The following is a 24,267-nucleotide window of genomic DNA, read 5'->3' as shown; positions in this document are numbered from 1 at the left end:
ACTTTGCACTTTATTTGCTTTTAGATGATGCAGCTTCTCATATTGTTTGTAGTATTGATTTATGCTTGGTTGTTTTAAGCAGTTTTATTACTTTTGTGTTTGCGTACTCATGGAAAGTTTTTAATACTTTTTCCATTGGAGTATTTTGCATCATATTTGTCAGCACACTCATGACCTCTAAAGCTCTGTCTATTAAAAATGCCTTACTTAACCCAATGGTGGCTTACTGACCTTTCAGTGCTTATTTTCAATATATTGAAATCTATAGAAGAAATATAAGCTGGTCACAAAAAGCCAAATGGGGCCTGATTTTGTTATTATTTGAATAACAAATTGACTAAGGCAGTAGTGCCATCGCCGATAAGGACAATACTACAGACATATTTTTTTCCAAGATATTTAAGATTTTCTTTTTCAATGGTGATAAATGAAAGAATGTACAAATGAAAATTCAGCTGATGGCAGTACATTTTCATTAACCGGTTATCACTGCAAAGATGATGATAAAGTATTGTTGGAGTGGCTATTTCACTTTAATGAAGGGTTTAGGTCAACTTATGCAAATTCTGTGACATGCCCATCAATTCAAATCCAAACTGGTTTAAGAGACCACCTCCTGATTTGGTTTAGCTATACTTATTCTTATTGAAGATTAAGGGCCAGTTTTAATGATCGTAAACTACTGAACATCATACTGTTCAAGATCGTATAACCTCTACATATTGAATTGCTTATCTCGGACGATAAGTCCTCCATTCCTCTTTGGGAGGAGTGAGAAGAATTGCCTAACCCGCATGGCGTCAAAACCATTCACCCTGCCATCACAGAATGCCAGCTCCCTGTCTACCACATAAATTGGAGGATTTGAGATAGACAGAGCAGTTAACGCCAGCATCGAAGTTGCTCGACAGTGGAGAACCCTCCCCAGCTGGCTTTTACCGCCCATTCCTGAGAAGCGTTCAGCCACCAGGAGCTTTGAGCGCTTGGCCATGCTTTTTGTTATTTTTAATCCTTTTTGCTGCCATATAAAACTGTTGTGTGCTGTAATGTTTGTATATTGAATGTGAGTATTTGTGTGTGTGTGTGTGTGTGTGTGTGTGTGTATATATATATATATATGTATATATATTTTGGCTCATGTAGGATACTGCCACTAAGTTTTCCACTAAAGGCCCCCAAAGGGCATCTCGAGGCTAATATCTGGGAAGCGAACAGGGATTAAATATTAAATACATACTAAGAATTGATGACTGTGGTGTTGAACAGTTAGATGATGTGATGGCATAATTCTCATCCATTTCACTCCCTCTTGCCTTTTTGCTTGAGAAGTGGTTATCTTTCAATAAAACCGACAGAACCACAAAAATAAACACCACCAATACGATATAGAACGAGATGTGGAATATACTGTTGAAGCAGATACAGAACCTCCTAATTTTCAGCTATAGTAGGCCATGCTATTCAGTCTTCTACCCAGTGTTTTTTTATATATATAAATACAAGCATTGGCTTTTTGACCAGGGTGAGGCTTCTGTAGTTTTTATTTTACTTGAAAAGGGACCCAGGTGGCAGTATTGGCGGTCAGAGAGAGGCAGCAAGTTAGCTGCTAGAAAGGTCGGCATTGCCTTTTTCCATTAATGAAATTCCTCGACAGCATTTAGTACGGTTGATGGAATCCCCTTGAGGCCAGCAGTAAGATGAAATGGCCCGATGGACAAAATACATTTCCATAGAAAATGAAAGTGAGCACAACAAACTGGTTTATGGCTCACTTCAGTGGTGAGGGGAGCGACTGCAGATGTGAATAAATAAGTTTCCACTACCGACAAGTCCACTTGCACATTTATTAGCTGAGAACGTCTTCAACATGGAAGTGTTGCTCTAACGAACGAATCCTGTAATGGATCCCAGACTGACCCACCCTCCAATCACTAAAGACAATTCTTGGTGCACCCTAGGACTGGATGGAAGCAAGTCTGGGTCTCCCCTGTCTCACAGTATGACTTATGAAAGAATTGTCTAGTTGTTAATCACTGGTGCCAGCCCATTGTACAGGGAGAGTGAGCCATCCTGGGAAAGCAGCTAGTCAGAAGACCCATCGGCCACACTGATTGATTAAGCATGTAGGAGCTTTGGAGCAATCACTCGATCTTGAACTTCAGTTGCACCTTTCATGGTAGATTGACTCTTGTGCTTTACATATAAATATAGACAACAAAAAAGAATCCATAGATATACATGGGAAATTAAAAAATAACACATGAGGATGGTATGTTCTGATTAGATTAGATTTGATTATGTCCAATGACTGCTTTTTCAAAGGGCCTGGTGGATTTTTGAGATGTAAAAGCTGAGTTTAGATTCCCTTTTCCATTTGGATCCCTATTTCAAGCAAAATCTTTAACTTCAGGGGGTGCTGCAACCTCCATGGACCAATGCACAGTAACAATCCCACCCCCCCACTGAGTAATCTAGTTCCTTCTGTGGGTAACTGCATGCCGTTTTGTCTGCTAAGTAAACACACTAACTAGTTTATCATTCCACCCTCCAGAATTTGTGATCTTATGTCTCGTTAGTAATTCAGAGTAGAAGTTGTAGCTATAAATGCTGATAATTAAATAGTGCTTTTTTTCTGATGTTGTCTCCCTTGACTGCAATTAGCCATTTGAACCCATCTGGCAAGAATTACACAAGATGCAGATCCGTAAAGCTGGTCTTTATAATGAGCCTTGGACGGCAGAATCAAAGGCTTAGCAGAAAGGAAGCTTCAAGATTGAAAGCACTGTCAGTCAGTTACTGCTCACACGCTCTGGCCTTGGTCAAAGCCAAAAGATGCTTTAGAAAACATGCCAGAAACTCTACAGGGGCACGTTTCGTAAAGGGTGTTATGTTAAAACATTACAACTGTGTTTTTAGAGCGATTTGATTGTTTGCTCGGACCACTAAGGTGAATTTCTTCTCTTCTTATTCAGTTTATTTCGTAATAAAATGATGTGGGTGCTAAAGGCATGCTAAATCCAACAGCAAGGTTGCCGTTCGATTTCTGAAAAAGACCACTACTTGTTAGGAAGACCCCAGCATTTTTACTTAAGGCAGTTAAAAGTAATCCGTTATTAGTGAAAGTTAGTAATTTCACAGCTGACTAGTTTTAAATCAAATTATTATGGCGGTAGAAATGTGCATTTCAGTGTCACTGTCTTGACCAATTGCAGCTGACCTCTAAAGAATAACTGTTTTGAGGGAATAGTTTTGGTTGCTCAGCAACTCTGAGTGGTGAATCCTGATTTATCTTCCTAAGAACCAGAAAAATGGCTTCAATTAGCTGCATGCCAATCTGCTCTGCGTCTCCCTACATTTATCAGATGAGTTGAAATATCTGTGACGAACTGCTCGTTTTCCATTAGGCAGGTTCCCGTTTTTAATCACTCAGCCATTTTGCATTAACATACATGTAGCTGCAAACAGTGAAGTCACTTGAACTGTCAAAAAATATTTTAGAAATATATATGATGGCATCTTGACTTCAGAAAGAAAAAGTGCATTTTAAGTACTTGGTAGAAATGGATTTAGGCTACATCTGCTGCCTGGGTATCTTTTATTTATTTATCTTTCTATCTCTATCTATGCATTTACTTATTTAATCAATTTAATTCCGAAGGATTACATTCTGTATTGTACTCCTAAACCTAAATAGGGGCCAAACAATGTATAAATAGATAAGCAACAAATTGTACATGCTTTAACCATAATGCACTATAATGTGGAGAGATACCTGTGGCCTTACACATTAAAGATAGCCTTAACCTCTTAAGTAGCCACTACTACTTTTCTACTCTTTCCCAGTAAATTATACGTGTCAATGGCAGACCCAGAGCAGAATAAGTCATTTACCATGGGTCTAATCTGTAGGGTAATTCTAATCAAGTACCATTTTTCTTGAATCTCCCTCCATATGAGACCACAGCCTCTTTGACTTTCTTGTTTCCTCAGATTCCTCATGTTCTTGTTGTGCGACACAACTTCTAGATACCCGGCCCCACAGGGAACATCCCAGAGTTCTCGGTTTCTCCTTGAAAGCAGTCCTAAGGGATGCTTGGCGCAGTGCGTGCGTGTGTGTGTGCCTAAAGTGTCCGTCTATTAAATAAACCTAATTATTTTTATAGTGCTCGTCTTAAACGTTTTTAGAATGAAGCGGACAATTTATTTATCATTGATTTATTTTTCTGCTGCTTGGCCACTCACTGTTCTGATCTTTTGCTGAAACGGTTACTGCTAAGCACTGCTGGCTGTGGGCCAGCTTTGTCCTGTTGTCCCTCAGACTATAAAAAGCTGCCTGTCGGTTTGGACTCCTTCTCATTAATAATAATGTGTTGGGTGTCTCGGTGGGATGCGTGTGGGTGACCATGTGCTTCACCCCTGGGTGTTTGGTTTGATGAATCAGTGGGAGCCCCCGAGCCCTTCCTGTCAGTTCAGTTCTTGTTAAATGTCTCCATTGCCGTCTGCCCAGCTGCCGCTGCGAGCAGCAGTCTACTTTCCAGGAAAGGCATCCGTGTCAGACTTTTATTGCTACACCTCCATCTTCTGAATTGCCTGGCATGCCTCTCAATAATTCAGCGCAACATCTTGTAGAGATCAAATGTGTCCACCGGTGCAGCAGGCTGCAACTCAGCATTTGATTCCATTGCAGTTGGGAAGGTTTCACAAAGATGGATAATATAGCAGTATTGCGCAAGCACTCTGGGTGCTTTGTGCGAATGCTGAAGTGTACATCATCCGTGGGAGTTGTTGTGCAGTATGCATTGGCCTCCATCTTGGTTGTGTCTTGTTGCTTTCGTGGTGACATGGTTCTTGTTGCCTTGGATATTTGTGTGAGCTTGGCAGATGTTGGCAGATTAACAAATGAAAGCCCGTGGTCCTGACAGCCTGTTATACAAGTCGGAATCAAAAGCCCGGGGTGTGTTCATGCTGGAAAGGTGAGGGATAGGTCGGGATCTGCTGTGACAGGACATCAATGTGCCAGTCAGGCAGAATGCTAACCGTCTTTGTTAAGAGGCTCTTTACATTGGGTTCACATTGTCTTGCGGCCTGCTGTCCACTACAGTTAAACTGTACCTGTGCTTAGGAGCATGTGGCGTGTCAGTCACTGGGTCTGCAGCAGCCCAGCCCTGAACTCCCTCTTTCTGAACGAGATGGTTACCTGAGGCCTAGGCTATGTGTAGGCCTGTCAGACCCAGGGTCAGCAATGAGCAGAACTCTCACAATAAGGCTTTGCAAATTTCACAGGTAAAACTGAATGTGTAACTCACACGGGGACATCTTATTGAAATTTATTTTTTAATTTGAATGGGCAGTATTTCATATGATTAACCACATGACATGGTTACATAACTGCCCATTCGTGGTTTAAGATCTGACATGCCAACACAGATTTTATTTTTTATAGACTTGATCTAACCAATTCCTATGCAAATGAATTGAGTTTCCTATTTCAGACATAATTTGCATACACTTTCTGTTAATACAGACACACTAGCAAAAACTAACAATGAACCTTGTTATATTCTAGCTAGTCAACCTCTTGCAGAGTTGTTACCTTTAATTCCTGAACTCTGATACAGCATTTCAAAATACAGCAAGGCTTTACTGGATTTCATAGTTTCCTGGTGTGATTTGTGGGAACATGGAGTGTGGTTTACAAATACGGGAGACACCCAGAAGTTCTGGGACACTTGGGACTTGTGATGTCATCTGGGCATCTTGGGAAAGCTAGCTTTGGTTTGGATTTTCAGTTTCCATTTCTGCAACAGTTTGCAAAATCTAAATCGATTGTGTAACACAAGAAAATTGCCTCTGAAATCACTTAAGATGGGGTTCGGGGTTTAGGGGTTCAAATTTATTAAAATGACAATCCTGGTGTTACTTTAGGCAGTCAACTCTGTAAAGTAACTACCTTTCATTTGGCAAGCATAAGGAAGTTCAGGTTCTGCATAGTGCATTCACGGCAGACCTGTAGACTAGGTAAGATGCCTAAACATTTGTCATCGGTCTCTGGAAGTGTGGCAGTGGCAGATATCTAAATGCAGTTCAGTTCAGTAGCACTTTAAAGTCTAGCCGTATTGCTAAATGTGATGTCAGCTGGGATGGATGAGTCTCTCTGGCACCTTTTATACCTCTTTGAGGTTGAAGAATACTGACAAAAATACTGAAGATCAAGATCCCTAAATAAAAAATAATTAAAAAGCTCCCAGACATCACTAGAACTTTGTAAAAGTGTAGTAACCTTTAAACGCATCTCTTTCTGTGAGCTCCGTTCATTAATCTCACTGCAGATCTGCAGTCTCCAGAACACCTTGCCTGTAGGGAATTTGCTGAGGGAATGGAGATTTATTCATCCGAATCTGTATGACTTTATAACGGGCATAACTTACTGGCAAAAGAAAAGGAAACTTCTATTCCAATATGAAATCATCATGCTCGTGTAAAACTGATGAATGAGGAGCCATGGAATGAAAAGAGTCAACCTAAATCTGACCCAGCGCTGGGCCGAGAGGGACGAATAAGCTGTAATTGGGTTATGTCGGCTGAAAAGCCGTCTGTGAGCAATAAGCATGTCACTTCACATCCTCTCTGAACTGTAAGGACAGCATCCAATAAATACATCGCAAGAACATAGTCTTTTATAAATGACCCGACTGCATCCCATTATCATAATGTTAAGCATGCATCTCATAAAGTACACACTGTGCTTCATGTATTGTTAAGGGAATACTGAAATATCTGGCTCAATTAATTTCACATTGTTGTGTTCGGAAGCTGGTCATATAGAAAAGCGAGGCACATACGCCATCAGATCGAGCAACAGACAGACTGAAGCAGAAGCTCGCAGTAAAAGGCCTTTTAATTACATAGCAGGTAAACTGGATAAGAGGTCCTTCATTTAGATCTCCGTCATACGATCACTCTTCCACAGTGTGAACAAATGAGGGTAGGTGTGGGACACTAAAATCTGAGATAATGCATATTAAGAGCGAAAGTAAAATAGGCCTTTAGCCCAAATATACATGCTATTTCTTGTATTTTTTGTTATTTTCATTAGGTTTCACTGAGCTTTTAATATCCCTGCTGAATATTCCAGGGTGCCTTTTCCCTGTATATTTAGTTTTGCAAATCATTTCATTGTAATCTGGGGAATTAACTCAATCAGTAGGGGTGTTGGGAGGGTTATACATACACTAAAAATATTACGACAACAAAAAAATTTTGGTAGAGAGGTGGATATGTTTAACTGGCTTTTTGCTGGTTACTTCCATTAAACTGTTGTCCCTTATACATGGTAGGCCTTTATGATGAGTTACCTTGGCCCCAAAGAAAATGTAGTGATCTATCCATAGAGAAGTGTAGGCATACTTGAAATGGGATATTGCCGTAAGAGATTGGAAGATAAGTGTAATAATTTACTCTGGGCCATAGCTATAAACTAAAATGGAAAATAGACTGATAGACACGCAGGAAGCCTGGTGGTTTTACAGTTTCATCTCTAAGTATGATGTATATGAATGGATACATTTAAAAAATACTTTTAATACTGTAATAAACATTACGGCAGCAAGAAACAAACATGTCTGCAGGGCTGGCGTGCATTGTGCTATGTTTTTGTTTGAGATTTCAGAAGCAGAAAGATTTAAAAATAATACCAACTAAAATTACAACGGAAAAAGAGTACTAATGTTACCTTGGCAGCTGACCCAGAGTGGATATTTTTAGTTACTAAATAAATTGAAAGCAGGAGGCGTGGGTGTCAGGATTCCTGTTTATCCTCTTAGAAGAGCCCCGATTTCACCGCGTTCCTGAAGTTTGCCAGTGGCTGAGCAAAGGGTGCTTTAGCCAGGCGCGCTGTGTGGGGGAGGCCCATCTGCTTACAGATGTGTGCAAACCTGCAGCAGAGCACGTGCAAGCATGGCAACGAGGTCAGGAAAGTGCTGGGCTAATTCATCAAGACAAGCAGAATCTCTGTAAGCAAATGCATCTACTTAAACACATACAAATGCATATTCTGTCTAGGAGTGCTTGCAGAAAAAAATGAATTTAATTTATATCTTCTATTGTAAGTCTTAATTCAGTGGGTAAAGGACTTTAGCATTCCCTGGGGTAAAGTGTGTGTGTTGCTTTTGTTTGTTTCTGTTCATCTAAAGGTTGGTTTGCCCATTGACTTTGTTTTGTATTTTTTTGTTGGCCAAGCTTTAAAGCTGAGAAGAAGTGCTGAAACAGAATAGAGTCCAAGGTGTGTGTCCAAATTAAGTAGCTCATAAGAGTATGCTACTTGTTGACATCCCACGGTTACAGCTGGCACTGTACTGAATTTCAAGTTGGCACTGTTCGCCTGTGTGATTTCCAGATTGTCACTGTTTTAGGCAAACTGTTAAAAGAAAACTGATAGTCTGTTGCTAAAATGTATATACACGTTTTGAAGTTAGTGGTAAAAGTTCCAGAAATATTTGGCATCACCTGAATTTTTCCCCTGTATGTTTTATATAATGTTTTTTATTTTATTTTATTGCAGCATTAGATAATAGACAATTCTAGAGTCTTATATAATAGGCAGTGCTAGCCACATGATGTGCCCATGTGTAACTGATCTTGGGGAAATCCCTGAGCAGCAAATGCGAGGGCTATATAAGGAGGCTATGCAGGGAAGGTTGCATTGTGGTGTAGCAGCTCAGCTGTCTGTTGAAAGGTGACGTTCTTCAAAAACCATGCAGAGGGAATTGCAGGGAGCAGTTAATTGAAGATGCAGAGGAGACCATGCCAGCGATGTAGGACAGCAGGCACTGTTTTTAAAGCAGCAGTTCGTTTCTGCTCATGCATATTTCAATGGAGAGAGGTTTATTTGTTTCACTTTGAACTGTTACATGCCTCTTTATTAGGAGTCACATCGGCATCTGTAGAAGTAATTAGAAGGAAACCAATAAAGATTATTTTTTATTGTATGTTATTCCATTTGTATTAAGGGAAGTAAAACACAAGTAGTTTATGAAGTTTACCAGGGATTACAATGCAATGGAACATTTTTAAGTGTGCAAACAAAGTAGAAAAATAATGTGAGTGTGTTCAAATCTGATGGGGGGAAAAAACATATTGTGGAAAAGGAGAATTTGCAGTTCTTAGATCTTTTTCAGACAATGGAACTGACTTTTTTCCCTTTGTTGTGACAAACTTAATAATCCTTGCAGTTCTAATGATTGATGGGAAATGCATTTCTTAGTTCCAGTGTTTGAACTTGTGGTGCTTTTTATGAGTAAGAAAGGTGCAAGGTAGTTTAATAGATGTCAAGCTTTTCAGTTCACAGCTAAAGAAGGCAATTGTGTAAAATGCGACCGTGCCATCCACATCGACAGCAAAAGTATAAATGCACTTTAGATTGAATATATTTGATTAATAAACTGCCACTTTGGGTTCATAGACAGCTCTATATTAAGAAAAAATAAAAAAACATTTATTTTTTATTTCAGTAAAATGTGTGAGCTCATGTGGCCTGTTGGAAAATCTTGTAAAATCGCAGTCCATCTGCACGGTTCCCACACGCTGAAGAACCAGGGAGATTAATTCCGTTGGCGGATTCTACAGCTATAAATCTGCTTTACAGTATAGGAAAAGGAACAATAAGGCATGCATTAATTCTCTGTACCAGCACACAGAGTCTCAGTGTCAGAAAGCAAAGCTGCTGTTCTGTTTTTTTTTTTAAAACACTCAAGCAAAAAAGAACACAAACCCCCCTATTTTCACCCCATCACTGCCTGGTGCCTGCAGAAGTTAAGAAATAGACGTCTGTTTAGAGTTACTGTATAATTGGCAGTTTCATTTCATTCAAGATGCTGTCTGGATGACAAAACGTGAAGAAAAGACTTTTGTTCAAGGGAAGGAAAATGAGACTTTATTTTCTGCATCTTTGTTTAAACTACTTCATTGACAACCTTTTAATTTTTACCGGGCTGTGCAATGAGTAACAGTTGAACACCAATCAGTTTTCAAAAGCATTACCAACCAACATGTTTGAGAGGTTTCAAAAACATTATTCCACAATCTATTTTATTCCTTCAGCCTGGACTGAAAGCATTGGATCTTTGTGGCTTCTGATTCTAACTCCCACTTTACAGCTTGGTGTAAATGCAAGTCCTATGCAGGGGTTTTAGTGCAATGCTGGGTTGAATGAGTGTTTCCCCATCAGACTGGTCTTTGGCAGTAGATAGTCTAGGAGTGTTAGCAGTCCCAGGCTATTATGAAGCATATTGCAAGAATGTTTATCTATTTCACAGGCCATGAACACAAGCCACACGTGCTGGTGTCCTTTATAGCTGTGTGTTTTATAGAAATGACTACACTGATCTCTGTTATTGTACTGTATAGAGCTCCTTTTAGCAGTTAATGGTCAAAACTGTGAGCTGGTGTTCTATTGTGCAATCCGTACAACACACAACCGTATTGTGTAGTTCGTAGGTCCAAATCATCATAGTCTATTGCGTGTTGTAAAGCTGGCGATCAGTTCAAGAGTTGTATAGTTCTGCATCTGAAAGAAGGATGTTGTCTTGTTGCTTGGTCGAGCACTGACCTCCTCCACGGGCATTTGGTGCTCCTGGTGCACACGTATCTCCACACACTGGCACGTGTTTGAAACCCCGGAGCCTGCTGGGAGGATCACTGCCCCCTTCGGAAGAAGCCCCCACCCCCCACTCCTGGAATAACTGCAGCTCACTCCAGTGAGACATTGCTTATTTGTGCTCTAATTCACTCTCCACGCTGCACACATGATTCTTGAAAGTTGGGTGTCACAGCAGCGGATTTGACCTCCCATGGAGACCACCGATGAGACCTTTTAAAAATACTGAGCCGTTATTACTGACCAAGGGTGGGATGGCTGCTTTATAGAGGGTAGATGAGGCAGGTGAAAGGGTGGGATACTTTATAACCTGCTCAAGATTTCTGTGGATGGCTACGCGCTTGTACATTTTATATATATACAGTGGGGGAAAAAAGTATTTGATCCCCTGCTGATTTTGTACGTTTGCACACTGACAAAGAAATGATCAGTCTATAATTTTAATGGTAGGTGTATTTTAACAGTGAGAGAAAAAATCCAGAAAAACGCATTTAAAAAAAGTTATACATTGATTTGCATGTTAATGAGGGAAATAAGTATTTGACCCCTTCAACTTAGTACTTGGTGGCAAAACCCTTGTTGGCAATCACAGAGGTCAGACGTTTCTTGTAGTTGGCCACCAGGTTTGCACACATCTCAGGAGGGATTTTGTCCCACTCCTCTTTGCAGATCCTCTCCAAGTCATTAAGGTTTCGAGGTTGACGTTTGGCAACTCAAACCTTCAGCTCCCTCCACAGACTTTCTATGGGATTAAGGTCTGGAGACTGGCTAGGCCACTCCTGGACCTTAATGTGCTTCTTCTTGAGCCACTCCTTTGTTGCCTTGGCTGTGTGTTTTGGGTCATTGTCATGCTGGAATACCATCCACGACCCATTTTCAATGCCCTGGCTGAGGGAAGGAGGTTCTCACCCAAGATTTGACGGTACATGGCCCCGTCCATTGTCCCTTTGATGCGGTGCAGTTGTCCTGTCCCCTTAGCAGAAAAACACCCCCAAAGCATAATGTTTCCACCTCCATGTTTGACGGTGGGGATGGTGTTCTCGGGGTCATTCCTCCTCCTCCTCCAAACACGGCGAGTTGAGTCGATGCCAAAGAGCTCGATTTTGGTCTCATCTGACCACAACACTTTCACCCAGTTCTCCTCTGAATCATTCAGATGTTCATTGGCAAACTTCAGACGGGCCTGTACATGTGCTTTCTTGAGCAGGGGGACCTTGCGGGCGCTGCAGGATTTCAGTCCTTCACGGCGTAGTGTGTTACCAATTGTTTTCTTGGTTACTATGGTCCCAGCTGCCTTGAGATCATTAACAAGATCCTCCCGTGCAGTTCTGGGCTGATTCCTCACTGTTCTCATGATCATTGAAACTCCACGAGGTGAGATCTTGCATGGAGCCCCAGACCGAGGGAGACTGACAGTTATTTTGTGTTTCTTCCATTTGCGAATAATCGCACCAACTGTTGTCACCTTCTCACCAAGCTGCTTGGCGATGGTCTTGTAGCCCATTCCAGCCTTGTGTAGGTCTACAATCTTGTCCCTGACATCCTTGGACAGCTCTTTGGTCTTGGCCATGGTGGAGAGTTTGGAATCTGATTGATTGATTGCTTCTGTGGACAGGTGTCTTTTATACAGGTAACGAGCTGAGATTAGGAGCACTCCCTTTAAGAGAGTGCTCCTAATCTCAGCTCGTTACCTGTATAAATGACACCTGGGAGCCAGAAATCTTGCTTATTTCCCTCATTAACATGCAAATCAATGTATAACTTTTTTGAAATGCGTTTTTCTGGATTTTTTTGATGTTATTCTGTCTCTCACTGTTAAAATACACCTACCATTAAAATTATAGACTGATCATTTCTTTGTCAGTGGGTAAACGTACAAAATCAGCAGGGGATCAAATACTTTTTTCCCTCACTGTATATACACACACACACACACACACGCATGTACAACTGTCAAACAGACTGTGGGTAAATCCTGTTTGGGGAATGTTAAAAATGAACAAGGTATTGTCTTTCACTCTGATTTTACTCACCATGACATGTTGGTTTGGTCTTTTCCAGATACTGTTTTGTAGCCGCTCTGGGATACCTCAGTTTTTGTCAGATCACCCGGGTCTATGTGTTCGACTATGGACTGTACTCGGCAGACTTCACTGGGTAAGACCCTGCCCCGAACCTTAATTTACTTGACTTCCTGTGACCTTCCTTCCATAGAGCAGCTGCTGAGTGTGAAACAGGCTTATCTGTGACACCCATTTCCCTGAAAACTCCTGAATTCTTCTTCTTTCCCTTCTTTCTTCTCCTTTGTCATCCTCCTCTCCTTTTTTCCGCCTCTTGTTTATTTTTTGTTTTCCTAATTTATTCAACCTCACCTGGAGGTGATGTTCAGTGAAATTTCATAAATCCTTCAAAAGAAATCAATTTTTAGCTTTTATATTGCACTTTTTTTTTTTCATATTAAGAATCACAGGTTTTTAAACATTCAAAACTTTTTTATGCAACAGACATCCCTGCATGTTGACTTAATCCTGCCAATGGAATCTGTCTCTAGCCATATTCACTGCACTGAGCTGTTACTATCAGATATTGAATGAATGCATCTCAATTGTATAAATAGCTTGCTGTCTTTCAAAGGACTTGCATGTGGCTGGAGGTTAGAACATTTTTAGGGTTAGTTTTATTCTATACGCCTTGGTTGTTGATCATTTGAAAAACACGTTCTGTATAGGCTGCATTTTGAGCAGTCTCCGATTTTACTCAGTGGTGTTCAAGCTGGTCGAGAAAATACTGAACCAGATAGGATACAGGCTTGTTAATTTGTGATTTGCGGGAAGGGGAAAGGTTTGATTCGGCCTAGGCCATAGTTTCAGAATATTTTCTGAGAGGGGGGAAAAAAATGAAAGAGAATTCTCTAAGAAATGTCCTGCAATCCCGTATGCGTCATCAGCTTAATGTACTGGAGTATAGATATGACTTTGCATGCAAGAGAAAGATAAGGAGGATAGTTGAACTGTAGGCACATTTTTTAAACACGGAAGCACAGACATTATTTTAACCATATTTACGTCGATATTACTATTATAAATCCTATTCTAAACCCTCACAGTCTGGGATGGCTGATTTGTATCCACTCTGTTCACCTCAATGACTCTTGTACAGACGGGATGGATTTAGGCAGAAAATGTGCGTCCCTAGAAACCAGACTTGCCAAGCCATCTCCTTCTTGTAGTTCACGGAGCACTCAGCCGAGCTATAGCTTCTGGGGAGGAGACATGACGCAACCCTAACTGATAACATTGCCGGCTCACAGGTGACTGGCAAGATACAAGAGCCGTGAAGTGAACCTTGCAAGACTCGTACCCACCAAACCCCAGCCTTGCTCTTGGGTGCTGCTCTGTGGCCAAACCCACTGTCAGCAGTGATAGTCTTGGGCCGCGACCAAAGCAAGACTTGCCACGAAATGCAAATTGCAATTGTAGTCATCACATTATTTGTGAGCAGTAGAAGGTGCCACAATAAATGGAACCTCGATTTGGTACTGTATGTGTGCGGAATTTGCGATTCGTGGATCGGTCCAAGTTTGACTTGCTCCAGACCTATAGGTCAGTTATAGTGGAACTTTTTTAACCTGTCCTGTCTTAGGATTTGTATTAGGACAAAAGTAATGATTTGTTTTGGGTACTTATCCAAGGATGTACATTATTATAGGTTGATCAAAACAAGTTTCACCCTGGATGCTCTTTAGAATCTTTTCTAGCATCTTTCAATGGATAATAGTGATCTAATTTAAGTAAAGTATTTAGGGCCACAGTGATCAGTAAGTATTAATCATATTATTTTACATAATTTTGCTAGCAGTGAGCTTTTCCATTTTTGTGATGATTAGATGATTTTCAATAAAAGCAAATATTTAAATCTTCAAAATCTGCGTGTCGATAGATTGTGCAAATACCAAGAATTTCAATTTGGAATTAAATCCCACACTACCCCAATTAAAATGCAAGAAAAAGTACATTATCATCATTGTGATTTAGATGTTATAACTTTGAAATCAATTGACATTTTCAAATTCATTAATGTACACTTATCCTGCAGCAGGTTCAAACCTGAATATATATGCATATCAATGAATAAACTAGCTGTTGAGTTTGATCAAGTGCATCATTTGTTTAAATCAAAACTATAATGAATGAATAGCATACTCTTGAAACTGGCCTTGAGTGTCTGCCAGTGTGGAGTTTGCTTATTCTCCCTGTGGCTGCTTCCACCAGGTGCTCTGGTTTCCTCCCACATCCCAAAGACAGGTTGCTTAGATTGATTGGCTACTCCAAATTGCCCTGTAGCTGTGTCCGTGTGTTTGACTCTGTAAACTTACGTGAAAAAGCAATGTTGTACTTTGTAGTATATGTGCTCTTTGCTTCTGGCTATTCCACTATAAAAATATATGTCAGTTGCCAGGCGATGTTGAAAGGCAGCTCATTAGGGTCAAAAGCTGAACGACTCCAGTTGCACCACATTTTCTTCATTTGTTTAGACTGTGTGACTCTAATACACTTCCCCTACATTTAATTAAAAGGCACCCTCTTGAAGGCTTTGCAGAATGTTCAATTTTAATTGAGTAATCTTGAAAAAACTATAAAAGGATAAACTGGATGAGAAATTGGCACGCTCATTACAGGATATGTACATTTAGACTTTAAGTAACTGGAACGTGTTCATGATATACACCCTTTTTTAAAAAGACGCCTTTTGAAATCAAGAATGCGCTACACATTGCTAGTATACTGTAGCAAGCCAGTTAGTCGGTCTCCTCTGCTCTGACCTTTACTGTGAGCTTGGCAACTCACAAGAGCGTCCCTGACTCAATACTCAGTCCAGTATTTACTTTGGTCCTGCAGTAGCCACATGCTTGGTCTTGGTAATGAAGAGGCATTTGGAAATAGTCCAAAATGTTCCAAATTGCAACCTAGATGGCCGTAGTCTGCAAAAGCAACACAGGTGCAAGTATCAGTCTTTCGGCTTGCTTCTTTTTCCATTGGCTAGCTGTTTTGACCTATTAATGGCATCCATCCCCTCGTGTCTTCATCTTGACCTTTTAATTTAGTGCACGCACACTGTTACAAGCATTGTTTAAACGGTAAACCCCCGATGAGATCTGTGTGGGTGGACAAGGACCTGGTGTTCTTTAATAATCATGAAAAACAGACGGGAACTTCTGATTGCAGGCTCGGCCGCGCTGGTTGCTAAGTAACGGGATACTACTGAAGCATGCTGCTCTGACTCTCACAGACGTGCCTTTGATTGCTTAGAGTTTGATTTCCGTTTGTGCTGAATTTGAGACAGACACTGTTATGGGTTTAACAGTGCTGAAATATGATCCAGTTTTAAATCTGCTGTCTTTTTTGGGTGTTGTTTTACATTTAAAACAAAAACCAAGAATAGTCTCTAGTCATATTTATGGGGATTACAAAATAAACAAGAGTAAGGAATGAAAGTGCACTGGTTTAAGAGCGTGATTTGGAAGTGCTCTTTAGCAGTTTTATGAAGTAATGGCAGACTCTAACCTCGGTTATTCCTCGTTCTAATCTAGAAATGTATGATTTACTTGCTGTATGAGTTTTTCACAACATTAACAGATTTGTGCTTGACAGAAATGTAAACTATATATATGTATGAATAATATGTCAGTTGTTGGTGCAAACTTTGCAGAAGAATTATTGATGTTGGGTGCAGCCTGTAAAACCCATTTAATCACCCCCTCCCCTCCCCTTCCTCTGTCCTTATTTTTTTTTTTGTCAAATTAATGTTCCATTAATGCTTTGGCTAAAATAACTCAAGATGGCTTTGAAAACTGCAACCCACTCTGCTTTTGGAAAAGTTCAATTGGGAGTGCATTCCCTTCATCCTGTCAACCATATTTGTTTGACTTCTCAATGCAGACTTTCGGCAATTGTTTTTCTTGCCGTACATTTAGCTAATGGACAAATGTTTCCTTTCCAAGTGAGTTAGAAATGTGTCCCAGTCTGTCAAAGTCAATAAAGATTAGTTTGTTTTTTAAAAATGTAGATTTATTCACTGCACTGTGATTCATACACCTTATGAAATCAGTTACATGAATTGAGATGTCTCGTATATATACCTTTTGTGCCAAACTGCACTGACTTGTTTAGGCCAGGCTTCTGCCCAGATTTCAAAATGTGCCCTAAGCCTGGATCAAGCTGTTCTCCAATCCCAGCTATGTTATTGCAGACATTTAGCTTGGAGTTTCCATTGAGCAGCACACAGGTGTCCCAGGTCAGATGGTACGATTTAATCATCACACACTGGTCACTCACTGCAGTTTCAGCCTTTTAGCAGTTGTAGCTCTTTTAAAATCCTCTGACTGATGTGGTAGCTGGGCTGGAGGAACACTCAACCTGCAGTTGTAAAGACCAGCAGGTTGGTTTAACCGTGAAGTTGGGAGAACTATGTCTTTCTCATCCCTGCTGAAGGAGGGTGGAATCTCTTTATCTGCAGTCTCAGGCCAGCCCCTACTGTTGAATGGCTTTCAATGGGATTACATGTTTAAAGATATATAAAGGCTTAATTAACAGCCTGCCAAAGGGAAATCTTGAGGCTTAGTCAGTGACACACAATCTCAGACCATGGGGATTTGTAATTCAGAATATAATAAAATAAAGATCAGTGAATTGTCTAACTGTCATAATTTTTACAACAAGCTTGAGTTGAATACCAGAAAACTACAAGTGTTAGCCTGTGAAAAGTTGTGAACACTAGTATATCAAACGCAGATGCCAGTATTCAAACTTCATCCCACTGCCAATCATAAACTCAGTACTTGCTTGTTGCTGGCAGCCTTTTCTTGTCAGATGCCTCTTGCTTATACCTACTGCAAACCCACCATCAAGTAATGGGATTGTTATTTGCAATTGACGGGAGGGGTCAAAGTTTGGATTTAATCCAGGCTAGGATGTGTCTTTGGTGAGGCATGCCCCAGAAGCAAGATACCATTTTACATTCTCCAACAGCAAGCTGAGTGTTAATTTGTCCTGTGACTCTCGCAGAAGATGAAGTTGCAGAAAATGCTTTACAGTTTGTCAGTTTCTTGGTGCAGCTGAAATGGTAATCATCTTTTGTCACACACTAGTCGAGTCATGGCTATTTTCTGTTTCTCTTCTAGCCCAATGATGATTATTACGCAGAAGATCACAAGCCTGGCTTTTGAAATTCATGACGGTAAGATGGATGTGCGGAGAAAATCTTCATTCAATTTTTCTTTGTTAGTTCTTCTTTCCCCTGCTCAGCTCAATCGAAGTGCACAAACAGACGTGCCTAGCGGGTTTCAAATTGGTCACAGATTTGCTTGTTTGCAGAATACAAACTACCTCCGTGATCTAGCATAGATGCACTCAGAGTCCCTACCTGACCCCTCGACAAGATAAGTTGGAATATGCTTAGATAATCATAATTTCTAAAATAAGGCATACCATGTACCTGTTTGTTGTTGTCTGATCTTTTATAACCTCTCTGGTAAGTAGAAACAATATGTGATGCCCTGGTAAGAAACACTCCGAGGTTCCCATTAATCAATTTTGTAAAGGAATCACACAGTGTTTATTTAAACTAAATACATAGAAAATGCACAATCACTGTGACAAATGGGTCACTTGTTTACAGGTACAGTGTAAAACCTAATTAGAGCAGGCTCATATGTTTGGGTGTTGCTTTGTTTATTTTTTCCGTAGTTGACACTGTAAGTTGGATAAATGTTTTCAAAATGGTGTTGAACTTCAGCAATCTGGTTATTGCTTTTGTAAATTAACTAATCAACGCCTCTCTTCCTCCCCTGCCCTCCTGTTGTATCAGTCTGACAGTATTTAATCACACGCTTACCATTTTATTTTTCAGTAATGAATGTATTTTCTCTCACCTTTTTTCCTGTCAAGCATAAATGCCATGCCAACAGGGTTTTTTTCACCTAACAACGGCTGTAATGGTTTAATGTGCTTGCAATACATACGTCTCTTTGCAAGTCTGGGATTCTCAAACATAAAGCCATCAAAAGCTTTAGACACCTTATGCTTTTTCTTTTTGTTTTTACATTTTGGTAAATAGACCAGATAATAAATTGGTTTTCATCTCCCCAAGTCATTTTAAATTGAAAAGTTTGCTCATTCTACTAATTAAAAAGTGAACACCAATCTATCCGTCTGTGGTTTGAGGTTAACATCACCAGTGTATAATGAAAGCTCTTTATTTGCTCTTGTCCCCCTGTATAATGCTATTCCAGCCTTGCCCCATTATTTAAACTGATGTATTCTCATTCATGGTGCTTATCTTATGGGGCTCATTAAATCTTTCTCTCGGCGAGGATGAGAGCTCTCATATTAAATTCAAGTTCGGTGTAGCCTACAGTTCAGTATGCCGTTCCCGCCTGCTTTTTCGGAGACTGTTGCGCAGTTCACGGCCTTGCTGAATTTCTCTTGTGAACGTGACCCAGTCCGGTACAGAAATGCAGCCCACACCGACAGCGCGGCTGCTCTTTAGTATTGCTCTTTTCAGTACTCGGCAATATTAAACTCGGGGTGTGAATTGAGACTCCACAGACACAAGGGTACTGAGCCTAATTAAAGGCAGGCAAATGCTTGAACACCGCTCAATTTAAATGGAAGAGATGGTGCATCTAATTGCATTCTTTTCTTCCTCGAAGTGTATTTTATTAAGTCAGTATTTTTTAAAGCAGCTTTACATCTGCATTCAAACTGAATTTAAATATTGCTTTTAATATTTATACATGTTGCACCATTACTTCAGTCTCTATCATTTCACTTTGGATTATCCGTTTACTTGGACCTAGAGCCCAGAAGATTAGTTGACACTGAGCTTCTGGAACTGGTGGAAGTAAGCTGCTATAGTTAGTGCTTTAGCCTAATGTTCCTATTGACTGTGTTGATATGCACTTCACAGGGTAGGTAACAGGTCGCATTTTGTGCTGAACGTACTCAGTGCATACTAAAACAACAACTATTATGTTATAGAATGCGTTTCATTGCTTTTAGCTCCAAGCAAGGTTAATCCTTTACTCCACTCTCCGCAAGCTTTCAGACGTTGTACTTGAACCTGCTCAGCAATGGAGTGTAAAGCGCAAAGATGGCATTTCAGATTTCAGATGTATGTGTGATTATCATTCTGTGGGTGGGCCAAATTGTTCAGGGCTGTGTTCCAAAACCAAACCAAACAAACAACAAAAATGTTTTCATTCACGATAACGACAAATAAAAATAAATAAATAAGGATGTCATTGTTGCTGCAGTTTTACAAGTTGCTGAGACATTTCTTTGAAATTGAGCCTCTGCATTGCATTCATCCACATTACAAGCACGAATAACAGCACTTGAGTGTAGTATTATAATAAACTGCTTCTGAAGAGAAACCCAGAGCCTGAAACCTAGCCCAGATTCTTCAGTCAACCTTTAAATTATTTGTGCTTCTCTCGCACGTCATACTTGCAGACATAAGGTGCAGAATGCCATCTCTGCATGAAAAGAAAATACATTTGCAGCTGCACATTCAGTTCTATCCTAAGACAAACAGAACAGGACTTCATTTCACCCTGCTGTTTGATCATAAAATAGTGAAAGTGTTAGAGAACAGCTTATCTGTCTGACAGGAATGGTGGCTATTCAAATCTACCTGTCTGATTCAAATTCACAGCCATAGACCTTCTTTCTCGCCCTGTCTGGTAGATAAACACCAGAGCTCTGAGTGAGCACCTGCTAGGGAGAAGACAAGAACCATCTTAGGTAAAGCTGTACGTCAAGTAGGTTACTTTATCTTCGTGGTTCGCTTATTGAGCAGGGTTGGAGGAACATGTCAAGGAAGAAGAAGGGACATTGAAGTGAAATCTGATTTTGAAGGTGGTGAGGTTGACATTTCTAAAAATATAGACAAAGCGAACAACACTCACTCCATCCTGTTAATCTGCAGTTATTCCAAAATGCCAAAAAGAGTTGGGGACCATGCCTATAAAGAGACGACAAGAATGAAATGACTATGCAACCGTTAGGATAGATCAGACTGGCTCACAGTGTTCATTAAAATAATCATTCAATAAAATAAAATACAAAATTTTAGATGAATCATCGTATTTGAAGGATGCTGTCTAGGCAGGAAATCTTCAGTTCAGCACATAAACAAATGGACATATTTTCCGTATTCACACAGTTTGCTCAATTGAAATGCTACTCCGCATACACAAGAAAATCATGGAATTGGTCATGCATATTCAAGAGAGCGCAGTATGAGCGCAAAGCCCGGCTGGTACTCTTGTTTCGAGGCAATTAATGAGAGTTCGTATGAGAATGACTCATTGTCATTGTGCCACTTTGTGTGCGGTGCAAAGTAGGTGCAAACTTTCAAGACAGCCTGGTTCAGAATCCCACTGTGCCGAGCAAAGACTCGACTCGCAAGCGACTACTTCCTATTGTGACTTTGAACTGAAGGGCAGTGCCACCAGCTTCTCTGGGCTGCGCAGAGCCTTTTTGTCCCTGTGACCCTTTTTCCCTGAAGTGAAATATCTCACTGGCCAATTAATCTGTGAAGAAAAACCCTGTCAAGTGAACTCTAATAACTAAAGTCTCCAGGATCATTGTCTGCTGTATAACATACTCTTTTAATTAATAATTGTATTGTAATTCAACTGCAGGGATAAAAAGAAACAAAAAAAACAGTGGTGAACACAGGTATTGCAGGGCTTTCTCGGCACATTTTGAAAAGGTTGGTTGATGTAGTCAAGCTCCATATAACAGTCACTTTATCATTCATCTGTGAATGCTGGCATAGGGTTGGAAAGCAGAGCAGTAGTTCCCTGTCAAAGCCTCTGAATAGTTGTCTGGAGGAATGGGTTTGTAAAGTCAAATCCCCACAAGGTTATATTTCCTTTTTTCATACTTGGGGTAAAAAGAAAAAAAAAATAAAAAAATATATATATATTATAATCCAAACCAAGTGTCAGAAGCGTGTGAGGCTGTGTGTTGCTTGTAAACATGCCCTTTTCATGCCTACTGATGCAGGCATGTTTGACTGTAGGAATCGTCTCCCATGAATAAGTCTGTGAAAGATTTTCCCTTTGTGCTCAAGTGGTCATGTTTTGGAGATGGTGGGGAAACTGCAGAGTGTGAATTTACACCGCAATCATTATATTAACCACGTTGAGAGGAGTTTTTCCTGTGTTTTTGATCAGTTGCTTCTGATGCCACCCTGGATTTCTACTGTGAATCAAATGATGTTTTACAACTCGACATAAACCCATAAGCTAGTGCATAAGTAAACCGCCTCGTAGCACTTTGATGGTGTTCAGCATTCCCAGAAACCCCCAGTTTGACCTCCCTTTTTGGTGTGTGAGGAATACTCTTGCCGATGTCTTGCATGTAAAGCTGAATGAGTGGTTGCTAGAAAATTCCTAAGCCCTGCTGTGCCAGGTGCATTCGCAAAAGTGCAAACCTGCACAGTTGCAGTTAGCCATTCAGCAGTGTGATTGTTTCTGCTGTGTGCAAGTTGGGCGGGCTCATGTTTTTAAGGTAGCAGGTTGCATGTAAAAGTGTGGCTGTCCTTTCTCTGCTGTTTTGAGTTCTTAAGCTTCTATGCAGACGTGTACTGTGGTTTCTGATCTGAGGTTCTTGCAGTGTGAGCAGTGTTGCCTATACTGTTTGTCAAGCTTTTGCCATATGCCTGCCTTAGCAAATACAAGGTGATGCACAGTTCAAGAAGAAGTAGAACAAAAATATCTTAGTTTGCTTTTGTTTCAGAGCTCCAACAATTCTTAATATCACTGTTTTTCAGAACCTTTAATGAATGTTCAAATGTACAATACCATCGAAATTGAAAACAGTCCTTCACTTTTCATATTTGAATTCGTTCAGCATATGAAATCCAACCAGTGTAGCTGAACAGCATGGAAATCAAAATATTTATATCTAGATGCTCATCTAATTTTGTCTGTGCAACGGGGGAACTTGGTGTAATAAGTTAAGTTTATGCTGTTGCTTGCCAGCTGTTGCAAACTCCTGTGTGGATATTTTCTCGCACCGCATTGAGAAGTGAGAAATCCTTCCCATGCTGCATCTCTCACACCTCAGCTCAAATCTATTCTTTTGAGGGACCAGATTGTTGTAATATTAACAATGTATAAAAAAAAACATTGCACAGTATATAGTAAAATACACAAAATGTAGATCCATTGAATGCAAAAAGCACATACTCTAGATGAATAATGCATTTAGTTGAGTAAAAAAACAAGAATCTGGATTTATAAATCCCAACTTTGCGCTAGTATTTCTGAAGGCATGTAAAATTTGCTTTTAAAGAGGCATGATAGACTCTCGTTGCATAGACTAGTGAGACAGTACTGAGTAAGTTTAACACCCTATTAAGAAGCGTTAGACAGCAGTGTGACTGGAAATGGGATCAAAGGTTGAGAGCTTGTTGATGCAGTCTGCTATAAAACCAAGCAGATTTGCAATAGCTTTAAAATAAAGATGCATTGTGGATTACAGCACTGAGTGATTCTTAACAGCTTTCTGATCATTTTGTCCCCCTTGTATTGGTCACATTACCTAAAATAAAATAAAAATAAAAAAATCAGGCTGCGCTAGCATTAAATTTGGAACAGATAGAAATTATTGTTAATATTTACAATATTTGCATTACAGAAATTGCAGCATTTATAGAGGAACTGTTACCAAGAGAAAAGAAAAAAGCAATTATAGATAGTATAGGTCATTTGAATATTAGACATTGATTTAATTTGTAACTTTGTTCAGCCCTTGGTAGAAAGGTGCTATTTGAACATTCATTTTCATAGGACATTTAAAGGACATGAAGGCAATTTTAAAGCACTGTATGCCTTAAAATGTCTGTTTTCTCCTACTCACTGGTATTTTTTGGTCATAGATTGGGAATTTGGTGTAATGCTGGGAGCTCCTCAACAGTGATTTTCACACTAGGACACATTTCAGAATTATGCAAAGTGCCTCTATCTAATCCAACACAGATCTAAATCTGATCTGAAGCACTCACTGCTTGAGTGATGCGGCTTTCACGTTTTATTACGCAGATGGATGGCCTTTCTTTGTTTGGGATGTACTCCAGAACATGAGGTGCATCTCAAAATGGTATCGATCTTGAATGACGTCTCATTTGAGTAATGCAAGTCCTTTTTGTGAAGAGTGTGTGTGTGTATATGTGTGTATATGTGTGTATATGTGTGTATATGTGTGTATATGTGTGTATATGTGTATGTGTATATATATATATATATATATATGACCAGGGGGGGCGAACAAAACTTTTATGGGAAACTATTTGGGGGTTCTTTTCCTCACAGATTTTGACATCACACCTCACAATAAGTAACTGTGTTTGGAAGCTGTCTGATACTGGTGAGGCATAGGCAGTGCCAGTCAGATAAGGCATGCCATGTGATTGTTGGTTTCAATTTTGGATGCTTTAGATTTTGGAAAAACATAAATATTAACCTATCAGTTCTATGTCTGTTGCTTACTTCATTAACCCTAAAAGCACATTTGCCTACAATAGCAAGGCCCCTTCTAGAT

The 24,267-nt window shown here is 40.0% G+C and overlaps 1 protein-coding gene across 1 annotated transcript in view; it reads left to right on the top strand.

Moving 5' to 3' along the window:
* The window catches only part of LOC136762253 (lysophospholipid acyltransferase 2), a 96,338-nt gene that overhangs the window by 58,551 nt on the left and 13,520 nt on the right, over positions 1 to 24,267 (top strand). Inside the window, exons 4-5 of the mRNA XM_066716224.1 lie at positions 12,716 to 12,811; positions 17,835 to 17,890. Coding sequence (XP_066572321.1) covers positions 12,716 to 12,811; positions 17,835 to 17,890 — 152 coding nt within the window. The remainder of the gene's footprint in view (positions 1 to 12,715; positions 12,812 to 17,834; positions 17,891 to 24,267) is intronic.

The sequence above is a fragment of the Amia ocellicauda genome, chromosome 1 (assembly GCF_036373705.1).
Source record: "Amia ocellicauda isolate fAmiCal2 chromosome 1, fAmiCal2.hap1, whole genome shotgun sequence".
Taxonomy (NCBI): Eukaryota; Metazoa; Chordata; class Actinopteri; order Amiiformes; family Amiidae; genus Amia; species Amia ocellicauda.
Note: the sequence above shows the minus strand (reverse complement) of the source record. Positions and strands in the feature narration are given on the sequence as shown.